The following is a 21,199-nucleotide window of genomic DNA, read 5'->3' as shown; positions in this document are numbered from 1 at the left end:
GTTAAGAGTCCGCCCTCCCAATGCAGGTGGCCTGGGTTCCATCCCTGGTCAGGGAACTAGATCCCACATGCATGCCACAACTACGGAGCCAGCAAGCTGCAACTAAGGAGCCTGCGAGCCACAACTAAGGAGGCCGCCTGCCACAACTAAGACCTGGCTCAACAAAATAAATAAATATATATTTTTTAAAAAAAACAGTGCTAACACATTCTTATAAAAAGTAAATAAATAGAAATAAAAGCTACTGTCATAGAAGAACAGGAAGGATATGTAAGGCTCAGACCTGGCCCCTGAGAAAGTCTTGGAAGAAGTGCCAGCCCTGAGCCCTGTGCCAGCACCTTATGTGCTCGTGCCAGCCTAGAGTCCTCAGCCCTGTTCCCTGCCCTCCTCATTTCCTGGCTTCATGTCTTGTTTGCGGTGAGTCCCCCAGTTCCTTTCCCTGCTCATAGTTAACCCAAGTCAGTTGGCAACTTGGTTAGGAGAGCTGGTGCAGAAATGAATAGATCAGCCCATTGATCAGAATCCTGGGAATTGTATGTGGTACAACTGGGCCACCATTAGTTGTTAAAACCGGGTAGCAACAATTGAACTTTTTGGACAGAGTAACCTGGCTTAAGTGGACCTTGACTTATCCAAAGTCTCTGTCCCTTCTTACAGGCAAGAAGTAGTCTTTGGTTGCTTGTAAGATAGACAGGTGCCTGCCAGGAACTCAGCACTGTGTGTTCTCAGGAGGAGGCCTGAGCAGTGTAGGGCAGGAAGGGTTTCTAGATGCCTCCATTCATCCTTTGTTCATTCACGCCACAAATGTTCATTGAGCCTCTGTGCTGAGTGAACAGGACAGACACAGTTATTCATTCAATGCTTATTAAGCACCTACTGTGTGCCTGACAGTGTTCTAGGTCCCCGGGAAATGCAAAAGGTGTTCCCACCACGGGAACACCACGTGGGAAGTAACCTCACGGTCTGGTAGAAAAGACAGATACGTAAACAAAACTAAATGTTGTAAGTGCTGTGAGAGGAGGCATTTGAATGTCTCCCTGAGGTTGGAAGTCACTTAAAGCTGTTTTAAAATATTCGTTCTTTCATTCAGATATTTACTGAGGCTTTGTAGATGCCATTCAAGTTCTAGTCCAGGGGTTGGCAAATGTTTTTTCTCTAAAGGTCCAGATAGTAAATATTTTAGGCTTTGCAAGCCCCATGCAGACTCTGTCACTAATAATAATTTTTTGTTTCCTCTTCCTTTCATTCTCCTTCTCATTCTTCACAAATCTTTAAAAGTATAAAAACACATTCTTAGCTCCCCTTGCACAAAAATGGACCATCTTTGTGACTTCTGAGCAAGCTCTCTGGCTGCAGTATGATGGACGGACTGGAGGGGCAGGATGGAGACCAATCACGGGGTGTCCCGCCTGCACATCCCTGGCCACAAGAAGCCTTTCTCAGACCCTGGTGAAAAGGATGTGGCGTAGTGAGGATGTGGGTGAAGCGAGGTGATGGAGTGCTAGCAAGAAGGTCCTCCCGCATCAGACCCATGGCTCTGCGGGAGGGGATCCTGACGGTTGCCACAAGGGGCAGCAGAGATTCCCCACACGTGAACACAGACACCTCCTGGCCCCTCGAGCCCACTGCCTGGGAGACCTGGGCTGCCTGGGAGACCTGGGCTGTCTCTGGCCACTAACCCGGGCAGCAGGCTCAGCTTCCAGCCTGACTGTGAAGTGGGTGCTTCTCTCCACTCTCCAGTTCTTTGTCTCCAGTTGAGGCACAGGGAAGCATGGCTACCTGGATGCAGCCCACGTGAGGTTAAAACAGAAGGGCAGATGCATTCCTAGGGTTCTGAGCCCTGAGGCAGATTATATTCTGGGATAAAAACTGTGGACCCCAGTCTCTACGTATTGCATTCACTGGGGAATGTGTCCCAAGCTCACAATGACCGGGACAAGTAACCAGGAGCCTCCAGCAAGCCAGCGTCTGCCTGCACTCATTCACATAAGAGTACCTCTTAGAAGCACAGTGCCGGGGGGGTTAAGGAGACGGTCAAGAGATCACTGTCTAGAGGGACAGCAGAAAGGGGGCAGTGACCAGCCTGCTCTGGGGCCACTAAAAGACGTAACCGCTGAAGTAGCCGGGCTGTCTTGGGCGGTCTGTCATGCTTGAGGCTGGAAGGAGATCAGCTCTGCGGCCTGACCTGGGTGGGAGGTGACAGAGGAGGAGAAGGCTGGCAGTAGTGAAGACAACCCTGAGAGCTGCAAAGACATAAGACTTGGGAGGCGGTCATGGGGACCTGTGGGGTAGGAGAGCAAGATCTCAGACTAGCCTTCCTTCCTATCATCTTTTCTTTCCTCACCTACTGCTACCAAGTGGACCTGGTTCGGATCTGGCCTTGTCACCAGGTAGCGGTGAGATCTAAGGCAAGTCACCTGATATGTCTGAGCCTCTGTTTTCTTGTCTATAAAATGGGGGTAGTAATACCCACCTTCCAGGGCAGTTGTGTCGAGGTAGTTTATGTACAGTGTATAGCCTGTGATAGGCATTCATGTGGGGCTACTTCCCTCCCAATCTACTTCTGAACCTTCATCCCACATCTTCCGTCTCTTTTTTCTCCTCTCTTTCTCTCTTCTCATGCTTTTTCCACTCAGGGTGCAAGGGGCAGAGTTGCCCTGGGGCCCTCCCATTTCCCTCCGTTACCCTCAGCCTGGGAGGGTGAATGGCTAGAACATGGTCACAGAGCCAAGAAGCGGTGACCCTTCTTCACCCGGCTGCAATGCCCTGCTCTGATTTTCCGCATCAGAAATAGAGAACGCATGGTTCTAACAGAGGGCTTTTGTGCTGCTTCTAGATGCCAGAGGCTGGGGTGCAACGGCGTGCTGGTAAATACTTCACGACCAGCTCTCTGATGGGAAGCCCTGCTTTGTGGCATTTGCCATTTTCCATGGTGTAAACACTCCCACCATGGCCAATTTCAATAAGATACTACCCAACAGAGTTGGGAACAGATGCACAAAATCGGCTCATTATGGGTGTATTTGGACACAGAAATGTATAAATGGATATTTCAGTGGTTTATGGAAACAATAGAAGGGAATCCTTTGAATCAGGACTTTCAGAAAACCAGGGCCCAGTGGCCGCAAAAGCCAGACTGCCTTCCCATCACATTCAGCCTGCTTCTCTAAAAGTGCTGCCCCCTCTCTCTGGAGTGTCTGAACTCAGATGTCCCTTTACATCATCCATATTCTGTGATATCTTTTCATTTACTTATCAGATATGTCTTAGTATTTAACCAGGGCCACACGGCACTGCGTCCTGTGGAAATGGCCTCCCCAGGGGCTCCTCTCCCCAGCTGCCCCTGCCCTGGTCCAAAGCTACCATCATCTCTTGTCTGCAAACACCATGTCCTCCATCTGGTCTCCTGCTTTTTTTCTTGCCAGGCTGTCATCCAGTCTCCATGTGGCAGCCAGAACTGTCTTTTTAAAGATGTAAATCTTGTCATTCCCTTCTTAAAGCCCTTCAGTGGCTTTCTACTTCAGGGTTTCAAAAAATCCGAACTTCTTGCCTTGGCCCAGCATGTCCTGCCTGCTCTGACCCATGCCTGCCAGGGTGATCTCATACAGGACCACCCTCTGCTCACTCCTGGACTTCAGCCAGTTCCTAGAAGGCTCCAGGCCCTTTCCCATCCCACAGTCTGCCTGCACCACTCTGTCCCCATTCTCCTCATGCCTCCTTGCCTCAGAGGTCTTTGCTTTATGTCACCTCCCTAGAGGGGTCTTGCTGACCACTCCATTTAATGTAGCATCCTTTTCCCACTCACTCTTTGTCTGGCATCCTGGCTGTTTCCAGCAATGCGTCAATCAAAAACTAGTATTATCCTGTATACTTAGCGATCATGTATACTTGTGTACGTGTCTCTCTCCCCAGCTAGACTGAGCTACTTGAGGCTGGGAGTCATGTCTGTTTCGTTCACTTTAGTATGCCCAGCATCTAATAGAGTGTTTGGAACATCACTGGTGACTTCATGAATTAATAGATGAGTGATTCGGGATGGATGGATGGCAATGGATAGCTAGACAGATGGATGTTTGGTTGGATGAGTGACGAATGGATGTTTAGTTGGGTGGACGATGATGGGTGAATAATGGCAGATGGATGAATGGATGGATAGATAGGAATGGATGAACTTTCCCACTACGCTGTCAGCTTCTTCAGGGCAAGTACCACATCAACTCTGAGTCCTTAGTGCCTAGCACAGTGCCTGCACAAGGACAGGCACTTGGTAAATTTTGGTGGTTGAGTGAGCAAATGAATGAAAGAATAAATGGGTGAGGTGACCCTGAGACAAGTCCTGTTGCAGCTTCTTTCTCTATTTGGAATGTCCTCCTGACCCACCCCACCCCCTGGCTCCTGTTCCTTCACACATGGGTTGTGTGTTGGCATTTTGTATCCCCAGGGGGCGACCTGACCTCGGTGGACCCCATGGTCCTGGAGCAGTACGTAGTGGTGGCAGACTACCAGAAGCAGGAGAGCTCGGAGATCAGCCTCAGCGTGGGGCAAGTGGTAGACATCATCGAGAAGAACGAGTCAGGTAGGAGACCTAGACCACCTCCCTTCCACCCTACACCCTCACCAAGCCTCTGGGACAGGAAACGCTTGGGAGTGCAAAAGCTGCAATGGCCAATCCAGGCTGCTCCGTTTCCACGGATCTGGTTGATGGCCTCCTAGAAAGCTGGCCTTGTTTGATCACAGTGCTTGAGTACTCCACGTGGTCACAGCTCACCAGCGTCCTGTTGGGTCAGCAGCGCTGTGTGGCCCGACTTGTCCTGAGGCTCACATTTTAGGAACATTCCTTCTGGTTTCAGAGTACTTGGAGACACGGAGTCCAGCATTCCACTGGAGATTTGCTCTGTTGATTTGCCTTTGGCTACCATGGGAGTCCTCATGAAGGTTCTGTCAGCTGTGGGCTCTGGTGGGATGGACACACTGCCTCAGCCCACCTGCCCTCAGAGGGACCACTGGTCACATACAGGCAGACCTCAGAGATATTGTGGGTTGGGTTCCAGACCGCTGCAATAAAGCGAGTCACGTGAATTTTTTGGTTTCCCAGTGCAAAAAAAAGTTACATTTATACTATACTGTAGCCTATTCAGTGTGCAGTAGTCTTATGTCAAAAAAACAATATACGTACCTTAATTTAAAAATACTTCATTGCTAAAAAATGCTAACCGTCATCTGAGCCTCCAGCAAGTCGTAATCTTTTTGCAATAGTAACATCAAAGATCCCTGATCACAGATCACATAACAAATATAATAAGAATGAAAAAGTTTGAAATATCGGGAGAATTACTGAAATGTGACACAGAGACACGAAGTGAGCAAATGCTGTAGGAAAAATGACACCAATAGATTTGCTTGATGCAGGGTTGCCGCAAACCTCCAATCTGTAAAAAACACATTATCCGTGAAGTGCAATAAAGCAAAGCACAGTAGAACGAGGTCCGCCTGTACACTGGCCGGGACAGAATGTGATGTGACGGAGACACTTAGCCTGGGTTTCCACCTGAACTCCGCATTTCACAGCCATCCAGGTCACTTCGTTGAGGAGGCTGCTTCAAGGATTAAATGAGGCAGTACATAGAGAGCGCCTAAGCCTGTGTTTGGCACATAGGTACTCAAAAATGTGTTTCCTTCCCTTTTGCCCTCTTTAGCTGCAATAGGGCATTGGTACCATTGAAGACAGAGAGCAAGGAGCAGGGGATGAGTGGATCCTCTCCAGGAAAAAGTGGCATTAAACCCCCACTGGCTTTGTTGTAGCTAAAATGTGACATTGACTAGCAATATTAGTGGGCCAATCTCTGTGATACCCCAGTGGCTAGTTAAGGTCCAACAAACAGGGAAAGACTGTTTCCAGCAGCCTCTGGAGCATGTTCCCATTAGTCAGGAGATGAGCATTAGCCAACCAAAGCTTCTTGATTACACAGTACAGCAGTTGTTATCCCTGCTTCACAGCTGAAGACACCAAGACTCCAAATGACTCAGTCACTCAGCCCAGATCTTGTGACAGGTTGCCGAGCTGGAGTTCCTAACCAATTCCAGCTGGCCCCGAGGCCATGTGATGTTCTAATTCCTAGAAATGAGTACAGGCAGTCTGTGGGTATGACTGGGATGCTCTGTGGGGATGGAAGAAGGGAGCACCCACCCACCCCCACCCCGCTTTGCTTTGCCAGCTTGAGCGACGTCAGGAAGAACACGTTGCTGGGAGAAGGGGAGGAGGCAGGATGGGGTGGGGGCCAAGACTGGTGTGTCCAGAGGACAGCAGGGAAAAGGCATATGTCCAGATCTTCAAGTGGCCAACAAACTGAACATTTGTTTTCAATTACCTTTTACTTACCCAAGTAATATATGGATATGTTCTTCTTGAAAAATTAATGATAAAGTTAAAATCTATTTTTTTCCGCTAGCTTCAGGCCTAGTCCCCTTCCCAAACCCAGACTGCCCTTCTATCAGTTTGGGGTGAATGCTTCTTGATAACTGTATACACACATGTGTATAAATATGTGTACAGGGATAGGACTTCCCTGGTGGTGCAGTGGTTAAGAATCCGCCTGCCAATGCAGGGTACACGGGTTCGAGCCCTGGTCCAGGAAGATCCCACATGCCACGGAGCAACTAAGCCTTTGCGCCACAACTACTGAGCCTGCGTGCTGCAACTACTGAAGCCTGCACACCTAGAGCCCGTGCTCTGCAACAAGAGAAGCCACCGCAATGAGAAGCCCGCGTACCGCAACAAAGAGTAGACCCCGCTCGTCGCAACTAGAGAAAGCCCGTGTGCAGCAACGAAGACCCAGCGTGTCCATAAAGAAATAAAGAAATTTATTTATTTTTTAAAAAACTCTATACAGGTATATACGTATGTACACAGTATACACATTTGTACACATGTGTGTATACATATATGTGCACATGTGTACATTTATATAACTGTATGTACACACATACATACACATCATATTTCATGCGTCTATATTATAATTTTGTAGGTTTTTAAAGCCCAGTGGTGTATCATTCTATACATTTTGACCTGCAACATGCTTTTTCTTAAGTCAACATTTAGCTCTTATTCTTTTAACATCTGCATACTATGTGAAAATATGGCATACTATAAGCCATATCTTCCTTTAGGATGAACAGTATATCTGTGTGCACATTGATGAGTGTTTCTTTAGGTTAGATACACAGAAGACTGCTGGACCATAAGATACGCATACTTTAAATGTTAAGATACAGCCAAATGACCTGCTTCCAAACTGTGGCCATACCAATTTACTCTCCTTCCAGCAATGCATGAGGCATTTGTGCCAGTAGTTAAGAGCTGAGGCTGTGAAGCCAGATGGCCTGGGTCGAATCCCGGCTCTGCCACTTTCTTTGTGACTTTGGTCAAGTCACTGCCCCTCTCTGAGCTTGGCTTCTCCATCTGTAAAATGGGGCAGTAACAGAATGCAGCTCACAGGCTGCTGTGAGGACTCAGCCCGTCAGTAGTAGATGCGAAGCACTGAGACAGTCTGGCGCATCTTTGCTGTCATTGCTGTTGTGACACGTTCCTTAATCCCGCACGGATACCTACAAATAGGAGTCCTTAGGAAGGCATATATGGCATATTTCTGATTTCTGGTTTTCTGCAGGTTTATCAACCCCATTCATTCACACAGACACACGCACGCACACACACACACACACACACACACACACACACTCTTCCCAGCCACCAAAACGTGTATTTTAAAAGGTGCACCCAGTCAAGTAAAGCAGAAGGTGGCTTCTACCTCAGGGAGCTCAAAAGCAAAGGCCTCCCTGTAAGACCGGGAAGCTAGTCCAGAGTCTGCCCCTTCCTTCTCTTCTCCTTTGGGGTCTCCGGGGCCTGGAGGTTTGTGATCTTGGGGAGAAGATCCTATTTTTCCATTTATGCAGTGCAGAGCCAGCTGGGCCCTGTATTAACTTCCTGTGGCTGCTATAACGAATTACCACAAATTCAGTGACTTAACCCCAACACAAATTTATCATCATATGGTTCTAGAGATTAGAAGCCCAAAATGGGCCCCAGTGGACGAAAAAAAAGGCAGTGCTGGGGCTGTGTTCCCTTCTGCAGGCCTGGGTAGCATCTGCTTCTTCGCCTTTTCCATTCTCTAGAGGCCAGCCACATCCCGTGGCTCGTGACCCCTTCCTCCACCTTCAGAACCAGCAGTGTTGCCCCTCTCTGTACCTTCCTTCCTCAGCCACATCTCCCCCTGACCCTCCTTCTGCCTGCCTTGTGATTAAACTGTGCCCACCCAGATAAGCCAGGATAACCTCCTGTTTGGGAGCTCAGCTGATTGGCAACCTTAACCCCATCTGCGACCTTAATTCAAGCCCTTTGCCATGTGCACTGTTATTCTGCCTACCACAGGCTCCATGAGAGCCCTTTCTCTAAAATGGGAGGGCCTGAGTCTCAGTGAACGGCCTCTCAGACTGTTTGTTATATCTGCAGCCAGATGTACCTTGACATGAACAGACGCAAAATCAGTGTCTCAGATAAGCTATTAGGGCAGTGGTTTCAGTATCAGAGAGCCCTGGGTGCAGGTCGCAGCTCGGCCGTAAGCCGTGTGAACTTGCACGAGCCTTGCCTCTTGGAGCCTCAGTTTCCTCGTCTGTGCAGTAGGGATGATGATGTGAAGATGATATAAGATAATGCAAGTAAAATGATTAGTGCCTTGCACACCTTAGTGAAGGGAGCTACGTTCTTTACTCTCATCCTTTAGGACAACATTTCTCCCCACCCCCATCCCCGACTCCCCTCCACAGCCCCGTCCCAGGCTCAAGAGCAGGTTTCCTCTTAGCCTGTCTCTAGCAGTTAGCAGTCAGCTCACATGGGTAGTTGTGTTCTACTAATAAAATGGTGACTTTTGAGCCTGACGCTGAGCGTTGGCTCCTGTAGCGGCTGAATCTAATATTATATTCTGACGCCCGGCCCTCACACCTGACCCAACTAATATCAGTCTGCACTCTCATTTTCCCAGGTTGGTGGTTTGTCAGCACCGCTGAAGAGCAAGGCTGGGTCCCCGCAACCTGCCTCGAAGGACAGGACGGTGTGCAGGATGAGTTTTCCCTACAGCCTGAAGAAGGTAGGAAGCAGCCGGGGCCTCGGGCTCACTGGGGAGACCGTGAGGGCCGGCGGCACCCAATCCCTTCCCTTCAGCCTCTGCCTCCCAGCCTCCTAGACTAGAGCCTCTGGACATGAAGCCAGGCCCTGGGGTTGGGGCAGAGCAAGCCCGCCCTTTCTTAGGGGCCTTGGGGAGCCAACCCAGGTGAGCCTGGCTGGAGCTGGGGCCCTGATACCTCCATGGGACCTCAGTGGCGCCCAGCCAGATCGCTGTCAACACCTCACTCTTCCTCCCTTGAATTATCCTGATAGCCAAGGTGCTGGGGCTGCTCCAAGCTCATTTACAGGACATCTGAAGCCATCCGTAAAGATTTCTGCTTTGTCTGCTTTCTGTGTTGGTTTAATGGCCCTGACTGGTGTCAGGATCAGAGCTGACCCTCCTAAAGAGTGGTTCCGGCTGTGTCAGAAATCTTAAGGCTCAGCCAGCTCCCCTTTCCCCCCAGGAGCATTCCTCAATCTAGGCTATGAGTTCACTTTAGCTAATAAACAGGAGGGTTTTGGAATCAGACCTGAATTTGACTCTCACCACCGAATTTGAATTTGTACCACTTACTGGCTGAGTGGTCTTGGGCCAGCAACTTAACCTTTCTATGCTTCAGCCACTTCCTCTGAAAATGGAAACGATGGTATCTACGTCATGGGATTTTTTTTTTTAATTAAATGAGATCCCACATGCAAAGCACTTGGCAAAGAACCTAAAACAATGAATAACTAGGAACAGTTATTATCATAGAGCTATGCCTTACCTAGGGTTGAATATTTGGGGCTTTTAGTTGACTGTTTAGAAAACACAAAGCCACTTGAGTATGTATTTAACAGAAAAGAGGGTAAGGAGAAGGGATATTTCTATGCTCAAAGGTTAGCCAAAAAAAAAAAAAAAAAATGCATATGTGGTTTGCATTTAGTTTTATTGCAGCCAGCACCCGCAGAGTCAAATGCCTTTTGTTTTGCTCTGCGTTTGTGGGGCCCACCAGGCCCTAGGGGCGGCGCTAATGAGGAGAAAGTGCAAAAATCAACTCAGATTAAGGGGTAGTCATGTGCTGCGTGGAAACTATAGCTCCCTTAGACAGTTAATGATTCCTACCACGGGGCGTGTCTCTGTAAGGGACTGATTATTGTCCCCATTTTACAGATGAGAAAAGAAGCTCAGAAAGTAGAGACACTTGCCCGGGGTCACACAGCTAGAAGATGGGAGAGAGACCACATTTTCCTAAGGGTTTGTACATTTCTTCCCCCTGCCATGAGGGCTTCTCTTAGTGCCTCTTTATAATCATGCTAGGAATAGCATTGTGTCTATTGGGTGGCTCTTCACTCAAGTTCAAGGTTAGTACTCAGGAATTTGGTCCTTCTGAGACGCCTGGGGCGTGGCATAGACGCAGAAATCATTGCTCCTAAGTGGGAGCACGGGCTTGGTGCCGCCTTTGCCTCAAGACACTGGAACTGCTTTCTTCTTACCTCTGCCTTCTGCCCTTCGCCTCTACATGCTGCCTATCCAGTCTCATGGAGATACTGGTCTCTGCCCCAGCCCATGGGCCGCCGCCGGACTCTGGGGGACCTGTATGCCATCAGCTGGCGTCAAGGTGCCTACCTCAGAGTTTTCCTCCCCGCTCGATATTCGGAACTGGGTCCCTGCATCTGCATGCTCTGGGACTGCCCGTGCCTGTTGCATGTGAGAAACGGTGATCTGGTCTGTACCGTGTGTGTTGGCATGTAGGTTTGGGAGGAGGGAGCTTAGGGTGTTTGTCAGCCTGGGGCCCTAAAGTTTCCCAGGGTAAAAAATGATGCCTGGGGGCCCCTGTAATGCTGAGCCAGTGACCTGTTCCCTTCATCAGGTGCATTTGAGTGGCCAGGGAAAAGAAACCCACGTCAAACCAGCTTAAGCAAAAGGGAAGTGTATTGACTCATGTCATTGAAAACCCTAGGGTAGGGTCAGCTTCTAGCATGGCTGGATCCAGGAGCTTGAAAATGTCTGCCAACTGAAGAAAAATGCCCAACCTAGAAGTTGTGAGTTAAGTTTTATACAGGCACCTTATTGAGGACTCTAGCCTGGGAGACAGCCTCTCAGATAGCTCTGAGGAACTGCTCCAAAGAGGTAAGGGAGGAACCAGGATACATAGGAGTTTTTGGCTGGAAAAACAAAACAAAACAAAACATGTAGTCTAACATCAAAAGATTACTGCTAATCACAAAAAACAGATATCTTTTTTTCTATATAAATTTATTTTATTTGTTTTTATTTTTGGCTGCGTTGGGCCTTCGTTGCTGCTCACGGGCTTTGTCTAGTTGCAGCGAGCGGGGGCTACTGTGCGTTGCGGTGCGTGGGCTTATCATTGCAGTGGCTTCTCTTTGTTGCAGAGCACAGGCTCTAGGCATGCGGGCTTCAGTAGCTGTGGCTCGTGGGCTCTAGAGCACAGGCTGAGTAGTTGTGGCGCATGGGCTTAGTTGCTCCATGGCGTGTGGGATCTTCCCGGACCAGGGCTTGAACCCGTGTCCCCTGCATTGGCAGGCGGATTCTTAACCACTGCGCCACCAGGGAAGCCCCAGATATCTTAAGTCAATGATTTTAGTGCTTTTCTATGAATGGAAAGATGCAAGAATCTGGTCTCATTGAAATGATTCCTTAGGTATGCATCTTAACTGTCTAAGGCCAGTATCCAGAGCACAGAACGCTTCTTGTTTTCCTCCATCCCAAATGCCCCTCAGGGTGCACTGTTGGGGGTGACTGCAGTGGCTCATGGCTTGATGGCAGGCAACATTCTTTGTTTACTGGCATGGCAGGCAACATTCCCTTTCTACCTGTCCTTGGCACCTGAGGCTTATTCTCGCCACCTTCAGCTCCCATTCTCTACCTCGCTGGAACCACTGTCTCGTGGTGACAGTAGTTCCAGGCACCCTTCGGGGCACCCACCAAAGAAAATGCTTCTCCTTCAACAAGATCAGTTGGTTCCAACTGACCCAATTGGGTCATATGCCATCCCTGAACTCATCACGGTGGCCAGTCACTTTGGCCAGGCCAGCGTTATGCACCCTCCCCATCCCTCTGGGTGGTGGCGAGGTCGGCCTCACCCAAACATGTGGCTGGAGGCTAGCAGTGCCACCAGAGGAAGGGCAGATGAATGGCAAGCAGGCAGTGTTACCCATCACGCAGTCTACAGGTTCTCCCACTTCCCTTTGTTAGGGAACCCTGAGCGTCCTACGGAGCCCAGAGAGGGTCTCTGGTTGCTAGAGAATCCCCAGGAGTCCAGGGCCTGTAGGACCAACAGTGCTTAGTCCGGAACCCAGGCAGCGCCCCTTCTCACCTGGCCAGACAAAACTTCTGTGCATCCACGGAGTTGAGTTGCCCCCAGCACCCTTCACAGCACCCACACCGCAGCCTGCATCTGTGAGTGAGGAGAACAGCTGACTGCGCTGTATACAGAATGTATGCAGCTCTAGTCAGCTCAGCCCCCACAGAGCAGGTCAGGGGCTAGATCAATCAATAAATAAACGCCCTGTGTGTTTTTCCGCCTCCCTCTGCACCAGCTGGGAAGGCCACAGACAGCCTGTGGTGTTTTCCCAGCGAGGGAGAGAGAGGGGCAGCCCGGACACACTAACTATCAACGTCAGCCCACAGCTGGCTCAGTCCCTCCCTGCGGGCTGCAATGTAACCAAAACAGGAAAGCGGGCCTATCCTCACTGGCTCCCCTGGGACACTCATCTGTTATCTGTCTCAGCAGTCACTGCTGACAGTGTTGGGGATGGGAGCTATTCTCTTGCTCTCTGGAGGGCCCTGCCTGAGTGTGACAATGAACGACCCTGCCAGCGGGGCCCTGCAGGGGGTCGGGGGTGAGGTCCTGCTGTGCGAGGGACACAGCCCGAGGCAGCTCTCTTGGCTTTGGGGGTAGGAGCAGGAAACCACTGAGAGTGGGATGGAAGGCACCCCAGTGGCGTTAATGAAAACAGAAGCAGGCAATCATTTCATGATATATATCTCAAATCATTATGTTGTCGATTATATCTCAATTAAAAAAATAAATTTAAAAAAATAAAATTGAAGCTTCAGGCGTGGTTGGATCCAGGGGCTTGAAAACAATGAAAAATGGAGATCAGCTACCAGCTAGGTAATGAGCATTGCTAGCTGTCTCCTCCCTGGTAGTGATTCCACCCCAAACCGTGTATATGCTGCCAGATCTAGCTTGTCCCTGACCCTCCACCACTAAGAACTGCAGGGGAGCCACAGAGGGTTTAACATCCACCCCGCCCCTGCTGCAGCATGAGCGAGGTGCCTCCCACCAGGCTTTCGGGACTTGTTCATTTACTAAACATTGACTATTTTACTAAATAGTTCCTAAATATTCCCAGTACCGTGCCCAGTGCTAGAGATAGAGGAATGAACAAGACAGACTCAAACCCCTGCCTTCCTGGAGCTCTTACTCTAGCGGGGGAAACAGACATGGAACATAATATAAGTAAATTATCTGGTATGTTAGAAGGTAATTCCTGGTAAGGGGGGAAAATAAACCCGGGTAAGGGGGATGAGGGTGCCATGGGTCTGGGTATTACATAAGGCAAGGTCAAGGAAGGTGACCTTGAGGCACAGATTTGAGGAAGGTGAGTGCAAATGTATGATGCTGAGGGATTTCAGAGGAACTGACCTGCCGTTTGTCCTGTGTCCTGTTGCTGCTTGCACAGGGTCATCCAGGGCTAAGTGAGGGTCGCTTATTGGGGGCCGGGGGCGGGGGTGGGGGGGGTGGGAACAGAGATGGTGCACAGAAGTCTTTGGAGGAAATCCCTCCTTACGAGGGCATCTCTCAGATCACAGCCTTGGCCATCAACGTCCCAGGGCTTATATAGTGTCTTTGACTTACCCCAACATCTGTTTGTCCCCACAGAGGAGAAGTACACAGTCATCTACCCATACACAGCTCGTGACCAAGATGAAATGAACCTGGAGAGAGGAGCTGTGGTGGAGGTCATCCAGAAAAACCTGGAAGGCTGGTGGAAGATCAGGTACCCTCTGCAGCTGGGTGGGTTTCAGGTCATATAGGCTCCAGCTGCACAGATATCTATCTGTAAGCAGTTGCAGAGGAGGTGAGGTTTCAGCCTGAGCTATAAAAGGACGCTTCTCCTCTGTGCTGTTTGGCTTCTTTCCCTACCCATATCCTTCTCTAAAAATGCATAATAAGCAAAACCGTGTCTAAACACACCGAACCACCGATAGCAGTAACCCAATTGAGCAAGACTGGTCTCCACCTCCAGATGTGTCTCATAATGAGTAAGTGGAGGCTGAAGCTGCCCTGCGTGAGTGATTTCCCACTCCAGCCCCGCTCTGAGAGCAACAGGACGCTAAACACCACATGGACAGTAGCCCGTCCTAAAGCTGATCATTTGCCGTCATCTCTCAGAGTCCAGTGGAGACCGGCTTTCCAAACAGTTTGTCACAGCTCTTTCACCCATGTGATGGAATTGAAAGCTCATAGGTAAAGGTGGCCAACTCATCTTGCTCTCCTTGGGACTTTCCCAGTTTTAGTAATGAAAGTCCGGGGAACTCCCTCTTTGGTTACCCGGGCGGGCAGGGTGCAGCCTCAGGAAATTAGGGCAAGAGAAGAAGCCTGAGGTCCCTGCCACCTGGTGTCTGTGCCGTGATGTGAGGCCGGACATGAGGCAGGACATTGGGACCACTCACATGGGGCTGAGTGTGTGACCCTTCATTCAGCAAACCTACACCAAAATCTATTTTGGGCCAAGCTGTCTGCTGAAAGCTGGTGAGTCAACAGTGAGAAAGAGACAGTAGTAGTTCAGACCCACAGGCATAGAAGGCAGACTCAGACACAAGTACAGGGCAGGGAGGCGAGTGGGGGTGTAGGAGGGCTGCACAGGGGACTTTGGAGCACAGAAGAGGCCTCCTCAGCCCGGGAGTCAGGAAGACTTCCTCAGAACTGAGGTTTGAAGCTGGAGTAATGACAACAGTAACTCACATATCTGGATTATATGTGTTACCTTGCTGTATAACAAATTATCCCAAAACTTAGTGACTCTGGAATTCAGGTGGCTCGACTGGGCTCGGGGTCCCTCATGAGGTTGCAGTGGATGTTGCCACGGTCATCAGAAGCTTTGACTGAAGCTAGAAAGTGACCGAGCCAGGTTTTGAACCCATACCTTTCTGACCCCAAAGCCCACTCAGCATTGCATGTGTTGCCTCTCTCCTTATGGCCTTGTGCCCCCAAGTGATGAACTGTCTCATAGTGATGCCCGGATTGTGTGTAGTCTGACGTTTTCCAATTAGCACAAGATTTAGTCCTTCTCAGGGGATATTTTAAGATTGATAGACACCAAACTGCAGATTTCTGCCTCCTTTGAAGTTTGCTTCTAGTTATAAAGGACTTTTTTAAAAAATTGAAACGCAGTGCTACTTAAGGTGATTCTTGACGAGAGATGTGACCCTGCCATATATTATCTCCAGTCTGTTAGATGTCGTCCCCAAAAGTGTGGGCACCTGTTTTGTGGTTCAGACGAGTGGGATGCTGGCAATTTTAACAGCCAGCTCTCCAGGGGAAAATGCTCTTGAGTTGCGGTGTTTGCCAATTTCCGTGGTGTAAATACTCCCACCGTGGCAGATTTTAAGCTCCCAGTGTGATGGCACTAAGTGTCGAGTTGGGAAGAGATATGAACAGCTGGCTCTCACCAGTGCTGTGAGCTGACTCCAGCACACCTCTGGTCCCAATCAACCCTTCTGGTCATGCTATTCAACCGAGTTCCATAGTGCAGAGAATTAAATGATTGTTACATTCGTTCAGTTCCCTTTGGAATTCAGTGAGCTGGTCTATCAGGGTCTCAGTCACTCCGAAGCTCAGTGACCTGTGGTAACCCTGGAACCAACCCCCGACCTGCTTCATTCTCATCTGAACGCGTGTTTAATCTACTTGTTGAGCAATATGACTGGAGGCCCACCCTGCCTATGCCAGGCTTTGTGCCAGGAGCTGGGGCTTCTGGGAAGAGGCAGCAAAGCAGCACAGACTCTGGTGTCGGCTTTCTAGGTCTGGATCCATTTCTGCCAACCCCCAGGTTGGATGGATGAACTATAGCAATAGCTATCAAGTGCTTGGAACAGGAAGGACATGGAGTAGGTGCTCACTAAGTGTCACTTACCGTTATCATCATGGTCCCAGTAGTGACGACTGTACGGGACAGTGACTGTAGCAGAGCTTTGTGGCTGCTCACCCTTGCCAGGCCCACTGGCAGTTTGTCCACTTGTCCCCTTTTTTCTTCACTCAACTCACTGGGAGCGAGGGCCCTCACACACACAGATGAATCATCCATGATCCTCGCCCCCAGGAGCTCGAGTTCTAAGTGGGGAGACAGGACCGTCACAGCCAAGTGTCACTGTGTGTTATAGGTGCTGGGATTGTGGGGTGTGCAGGAGACAGTGGGGGGCACCGTGGAGGGAGGCTCGGGAAAGGCTTGAGAGGGGGCACGGTATTAAGCAGAGCTGGGAAAGAGGAGCACAAAAGAGAATGGGCTTGGGCTTCCCTGGTGGCGCAGTGGTTGAGAGTCCGCCTGCCGATGCAGGGGACGTGGGTTCGTGCCCCGGTCCGGGAAGAACCCACATGCCGCGGAGCGGCTGGGCCCGTGAGCCGTGGCCGCTGAGCCTGCGCGTCCGGAGCCTGTGCTCCGCAGCGGGAGAGGCCACAACAGTGAGAGGCCCGCGTACCGCAAAAAAAAAAAAGAGAGAGAGAGAGAGAATGGGCTTTCCAGGCAGAGGGTCTCTAAGAGCGGGGGCAGGGGGGTGAGAGATGGTGGAACTTTTGGGACAGCACAAGCTGTGTGGGGTGGGCAGGACATGAGGGTTGCCGTGAGAGCCAAGGCTGGGGAGGTAAGGAGAGGCCAGACTGGGGAGGCCCAGCTGAGGGCTTAGGCTTCATCAGGAGGCAGCAAGCGGTGTACCAGCCCCTGGCCCTGGGCAGGTCATGGTCCACCGTCCCTGCCATCTGGGACCCGAAGTGGGATTCACCGTAGGAGCGCAACTTCTTCCCATGGGCCTGGCAGAGCGGCCTGACGGGCATCCTTCCCCCTCGTCCCAGGTACCAGGGCAAAGAGGGCTGGGCCCCAGCCTCCTACCTAAAGAAGAGCAGCGGGGAGCCTGTACCCGCAAAGTTGGGCCCCGGCTCACCCGCCCACGCGGGCGTCCTCGAGCTGGATGGTGTCTCCCGGCAGCAGAACTCGGTGGGCCGGGAGAAGGAGCTGCTCAACAACCAGAGGGATGGCCGGCTTGAAGGCCGCCCGGCGCCCGACAGTGACGTCAAGCAGAGTAAGTGCCGCCCACCCGAGCTCCCGGCAGCTGGGCACCTACTATGTGCCAGGCTCTGTGCCCAGAGGTCCTCACATGTTGTCCCTCATCCTCACGGCAGCCCTGCTGCCCACCATCCTGTAGATGAGAAAACAGGCTCACAAACCCCAGGTCACTCGTTCCAGTTCATTCAGCCAGCAAGATGCAGAACCTGAGTGGGGAGCCGTGGCTTTCCTACTCGAGCCATGTTTTTTCCACCGTCTCATATCACCAGAGCTCCTGTTTCTCAAGCCCCTACTAGGTGCCAGGAATCTTATAATCAGTCTCACTGACTCCTTGTAACAACCTTTGAAGGACCTACTCCTTTTATTTTACACGTTAGGAAACAGAGATGAAAGGGTTTGTCCAGGGCTACCCAGCTAGTGAACAGTGGAGCCAGGACTTGAACCCGGGTCCCTCTGACTCAAGTGCCAGTGGTCTGTCTGCAGGGCCTCATTTCTGAGCCAGGGGAAGAAAAAGTGGACCCTGTGTTGGGTTTATTCCGAAGATAGTTCTTTACTCATCTTGCTTTTCAAAGCTATTTTACCATTTAATGTTCCCAGCACACCTGAGAGTAGGTTCATTATTGTTGTCTGCTGCATACCCAGGATGCCAGCCTCAAGCATGTGACCCTGTACAGGGCAGAAGGAGTCTGTCTGTTGGGAGAGGACTAAAAACTAGTCCCAAGGATGCAGTCACTTGCCCCTCGCTGGGCTTCTCCAGCTGTTTAAAGTGACTCTTATGGTCAGTGAACTTCATGAGTCTCTCAGTTGTTCTCAGCCACGCTGAGAAAACACTGACATGCCATGGCAGGATCCTATCATGCATGGCCAAGAGCATAGGAGGATTCCCATTAACACTAGAGGAGCAAGTGAAAATCTGAAAGCCCGTGTCTCTGTTAGGATATATAGGTTCAGATGCTCAAGCAAAGACTCCCCACTAGTATCACACACATACACCCAATAACAATGGCTCAAGTAATTTAGATGTTTATTTCTTTCTCACCGAGCAGTCAGGTATATGTCCAGAGCTGCTGTGGCAACTCTATCCAGTCACGAGTCTTGTTATGCTGTATCTATCTTGTGTTGCCCTCATCCTCCTGGTCCAGGAGGGCTCACCACCAGTCCGGCCAAGGAAAATGAGGCAGGGAGAACTGGGAGACTGGACTCAGAAGCTACAGACTTGTTACTCTTTCACATCCCATCGGCCAGAACTTAGTCACATGGCAGTACCTAGCTGCAAGGGAGTCTGGGAAATGTAGTCTTTACGTAGGCAGTCAAGTATCTGGCTAAAACTCTGTTGTGATTTCTTTCTAATAGAAGACAGGAAAAATGGGTATTTAAGAGTTTGGCAGTCTCCTCTACACGCCAACTACCAAACTACACCTCTGTGAAGACCCATGCTAAACCAGCTCTGACAGCATATGGGGTGCCTTCCTCAGTGTTCTGCCCTTAGCCAGGAGCCTTGGACCACTGCAGAGTCGTCCTCTTCTTGATCCTGAGACCCAGAGCAGGGGCAGCCCAACTCCAGAGTAAAAACCCCTGAAGTCCTCAGTCCAAGTTTGTTTGGCTCTGTTTCTGCATTGTTTAATTTGGGTTTGTTCCAGAGCACAAAGCCAGGGGCAGTACCATTAATGTGTGCTTGCCACATGGCAAGAGCCTCACCTGTATTGTTGACTTTCATCTCCACCACTGCTTCCAGGAGGCAGGCATTATCACCCCCTCTCCAGAAGAGGACCATGCAGCTCAAAGTCACATAACTTGTAGCCTCACACCTCTGCGTTACTCTGAAGCCTGCACTTGTTGCCTTTGCTGGAAAGCTTTCCATTGCTCCAGGACTGGGCACCATCCCCTTGTTGATGGAGAGTCCTGAACCCAGTCTGAGTGTCCCCTTTCTAGCTGGGCTCTCCCACAGGAAGCCTCGCAGTCTCTCGCTGATGCCTGTGCTCTCTCCTGCAGGAGAGAATAGATCTCTCGTGGTGTCCACCTCAGGAATTTTATCTGTCGTCTCTTTATAGGATCACCCAAGATGAGACAGAGACCCCCTCCTCGCCGGGATATGACCATAGTAAGTGGACCCTTGCAAATGGGGAGCCAGACCCTGACCTGAGATTAGCCCCCCGACACTCACCTCACCCTCTCCAAGGATGCACTCTTCCCTGCCCACACAGCAGCCTTGTGAAGCTAATCCCACGGACAGGTGGAAAGACTGAGGTCCAGGGAGATCAAACAGTTCGCCCATGGCTTTGTGACAGTTAGGTCTCAGGATGTACTTTCTGCTTCCTGAGCCGACTCCACTTTATCTTAGATAAGTCTCCTTGAATAGCGTAACTTGAAACCAAAATGGGATAAGGCACACGTTTCGCTTGTGGTGCCATTCTGATCTTTTACTTTCATACTCCATTTTTAACTCTGTAAGCAGTACTTTGAAAATGGGCTTTCTTTTTTTAATGTCTGCCATTTATTGAGCACCTTTTGGGTGCCAGGCAGTATGCCGGTGTTTCACTACATGAACTCATTGAATGCTCTCCGTGACCCCACCAGGTAGATCCTGTTATTACCCACATTCTACAGGAGATAAAACTCAGGCCTCCAGGAGGGGAAGGGATTTGCCCAAAGTCACACCAATGGGTCTAACCTGCAAACCTGTGTTCATTTCACAACACTTGTTGCCTCTTAAGTTCAGAGAATATTGTCTTGCCCCAAATTTTCATGATTGTAGGCAAATGTCCCATGTTTTTTCTCATTGCCCTAAAGCTGAAAGTCCAGTGACCTATCTAGAAGACGATGATCTGAGTGGTCCCCTTTGTTTTGTCCTAGAATCCAAATGGGTCCGCCAGAGCCCCCTTGAGGGTGATTGTGTGCCCCAATCCCTTAGCGCCTCCCATTCAGCGCCATGGGAATGAACTTACAGTGGTTTTAACACTGTGTTTAATTGTACCAGCCTCGAGGTCTGCCCAAGCCTCCCATCCCACCCCAAGTGGAGGAAGAATATTATACCATTGCTGAATTCCAGACCACCATCCCCGATGGCATCAGCTTCCAGGCGGGCCTGAAGGTTGAGGTGAGTGGACGTGGTCTCACTTTGTCTACCTGTGATTCCTTTTTTTTTTTTTTAATTTATTTTTTTGAAGTATAGGTGATTTATAGTGTTGTGTTAATTTCCGCTGTACAGCAAAGTGATTCAGTTATACATATATACGCATTCTTTTTCATATTCTTTTCCGTCATGGTTTATCCCAGGATATTGAATATCATTGCCTGTACTATACAGTAGGATGTTGTTGTTTATCCATCTTATATATAATAGTTTGCATCTGCTAATCCCAAATTCCCAGTCTGTCCCTCCCCGCCTACCTCCCCCTTGGCAACCACAAGTCTATTCTGTCTATCTATGAGTCTGTTTCTGTTTCATAGATAAGTTCATTTGTGTCATATTTTAGATTCCACATGTAAGTGATATCATATGATGTTTATCTTTCTCTTTCCGACTTACTTCACTTAGGATGATAATCTCTGGGTCCATTCATGTTGATGCAAATGGCATTATTTCATTCTTTTTTCTGGTTGACTAGTATTCCATTGTGTGTGTGTGTGTGTGTGTGTGTGTGTGTGTGTGTGTGTATACACACACCACACTTCTATCCATTCATCTGTCAGTGGACACTTAGGTTGTTTCCATGTCTTGGCTATTGTAAATAGTGCTGCAGT

General features: G+C 49.8%; 1 protein-coding gene across 1 annotated transcript in view; it reads left to right on the top strand.

Annotated features, from left to right (window-relative positions):
- The window catches only part of SH3PXD2B (SH3 and PX domains 2B), a 107,019-nt gene that overhangs the window by 75,521 nt on the left and 10,299 nt on the right, over positions 1-21,199 (top strand). Inside the window, exons 7-12 of the mRNA XM_065874654.1 lie at positions 4,442-4,576; positions 9,042-9,146; positions 14,056-14,173; positions 17,245-17,471; positions 19,507-19,556; positions 20,433-20,552. Coding sequence (XP_065730726.1) covers positions 4,442-4,576; positions 9,042-9,146; positions 14,056-14,173; positions 17,245-17,471; positions 19,507-19,556; positions 20,433-20,552 — 755 coding nt within the window. The remainder of the gene's footprint in view (positions 1-4,441; positions 4,577-9,041; positions 9,147-14,055; positions 14,174-17,244; positions 17,472-19,506; positions 19,557-20,432; positions 20,553-21,199) is intronic.

This window comes from Phocoena phocoena, chromosome 3 (genome assembly GCF_963924675.1).
Source record: "Phocoena phocoena chromosome 3, mPhoPho1.1, whole genome shotgun sequence".
Lineage (NCBI taxonomy): Eukaryota > Metazoa > Chordata > Mammalia > Artiodactyla > Phocoenidae > Phocoena > Phocoena phocoena.
Note: the sequence above shows the minus strand (reverse complement) of the source record. Positions and strands in the feature narration are given on the sequence as shown.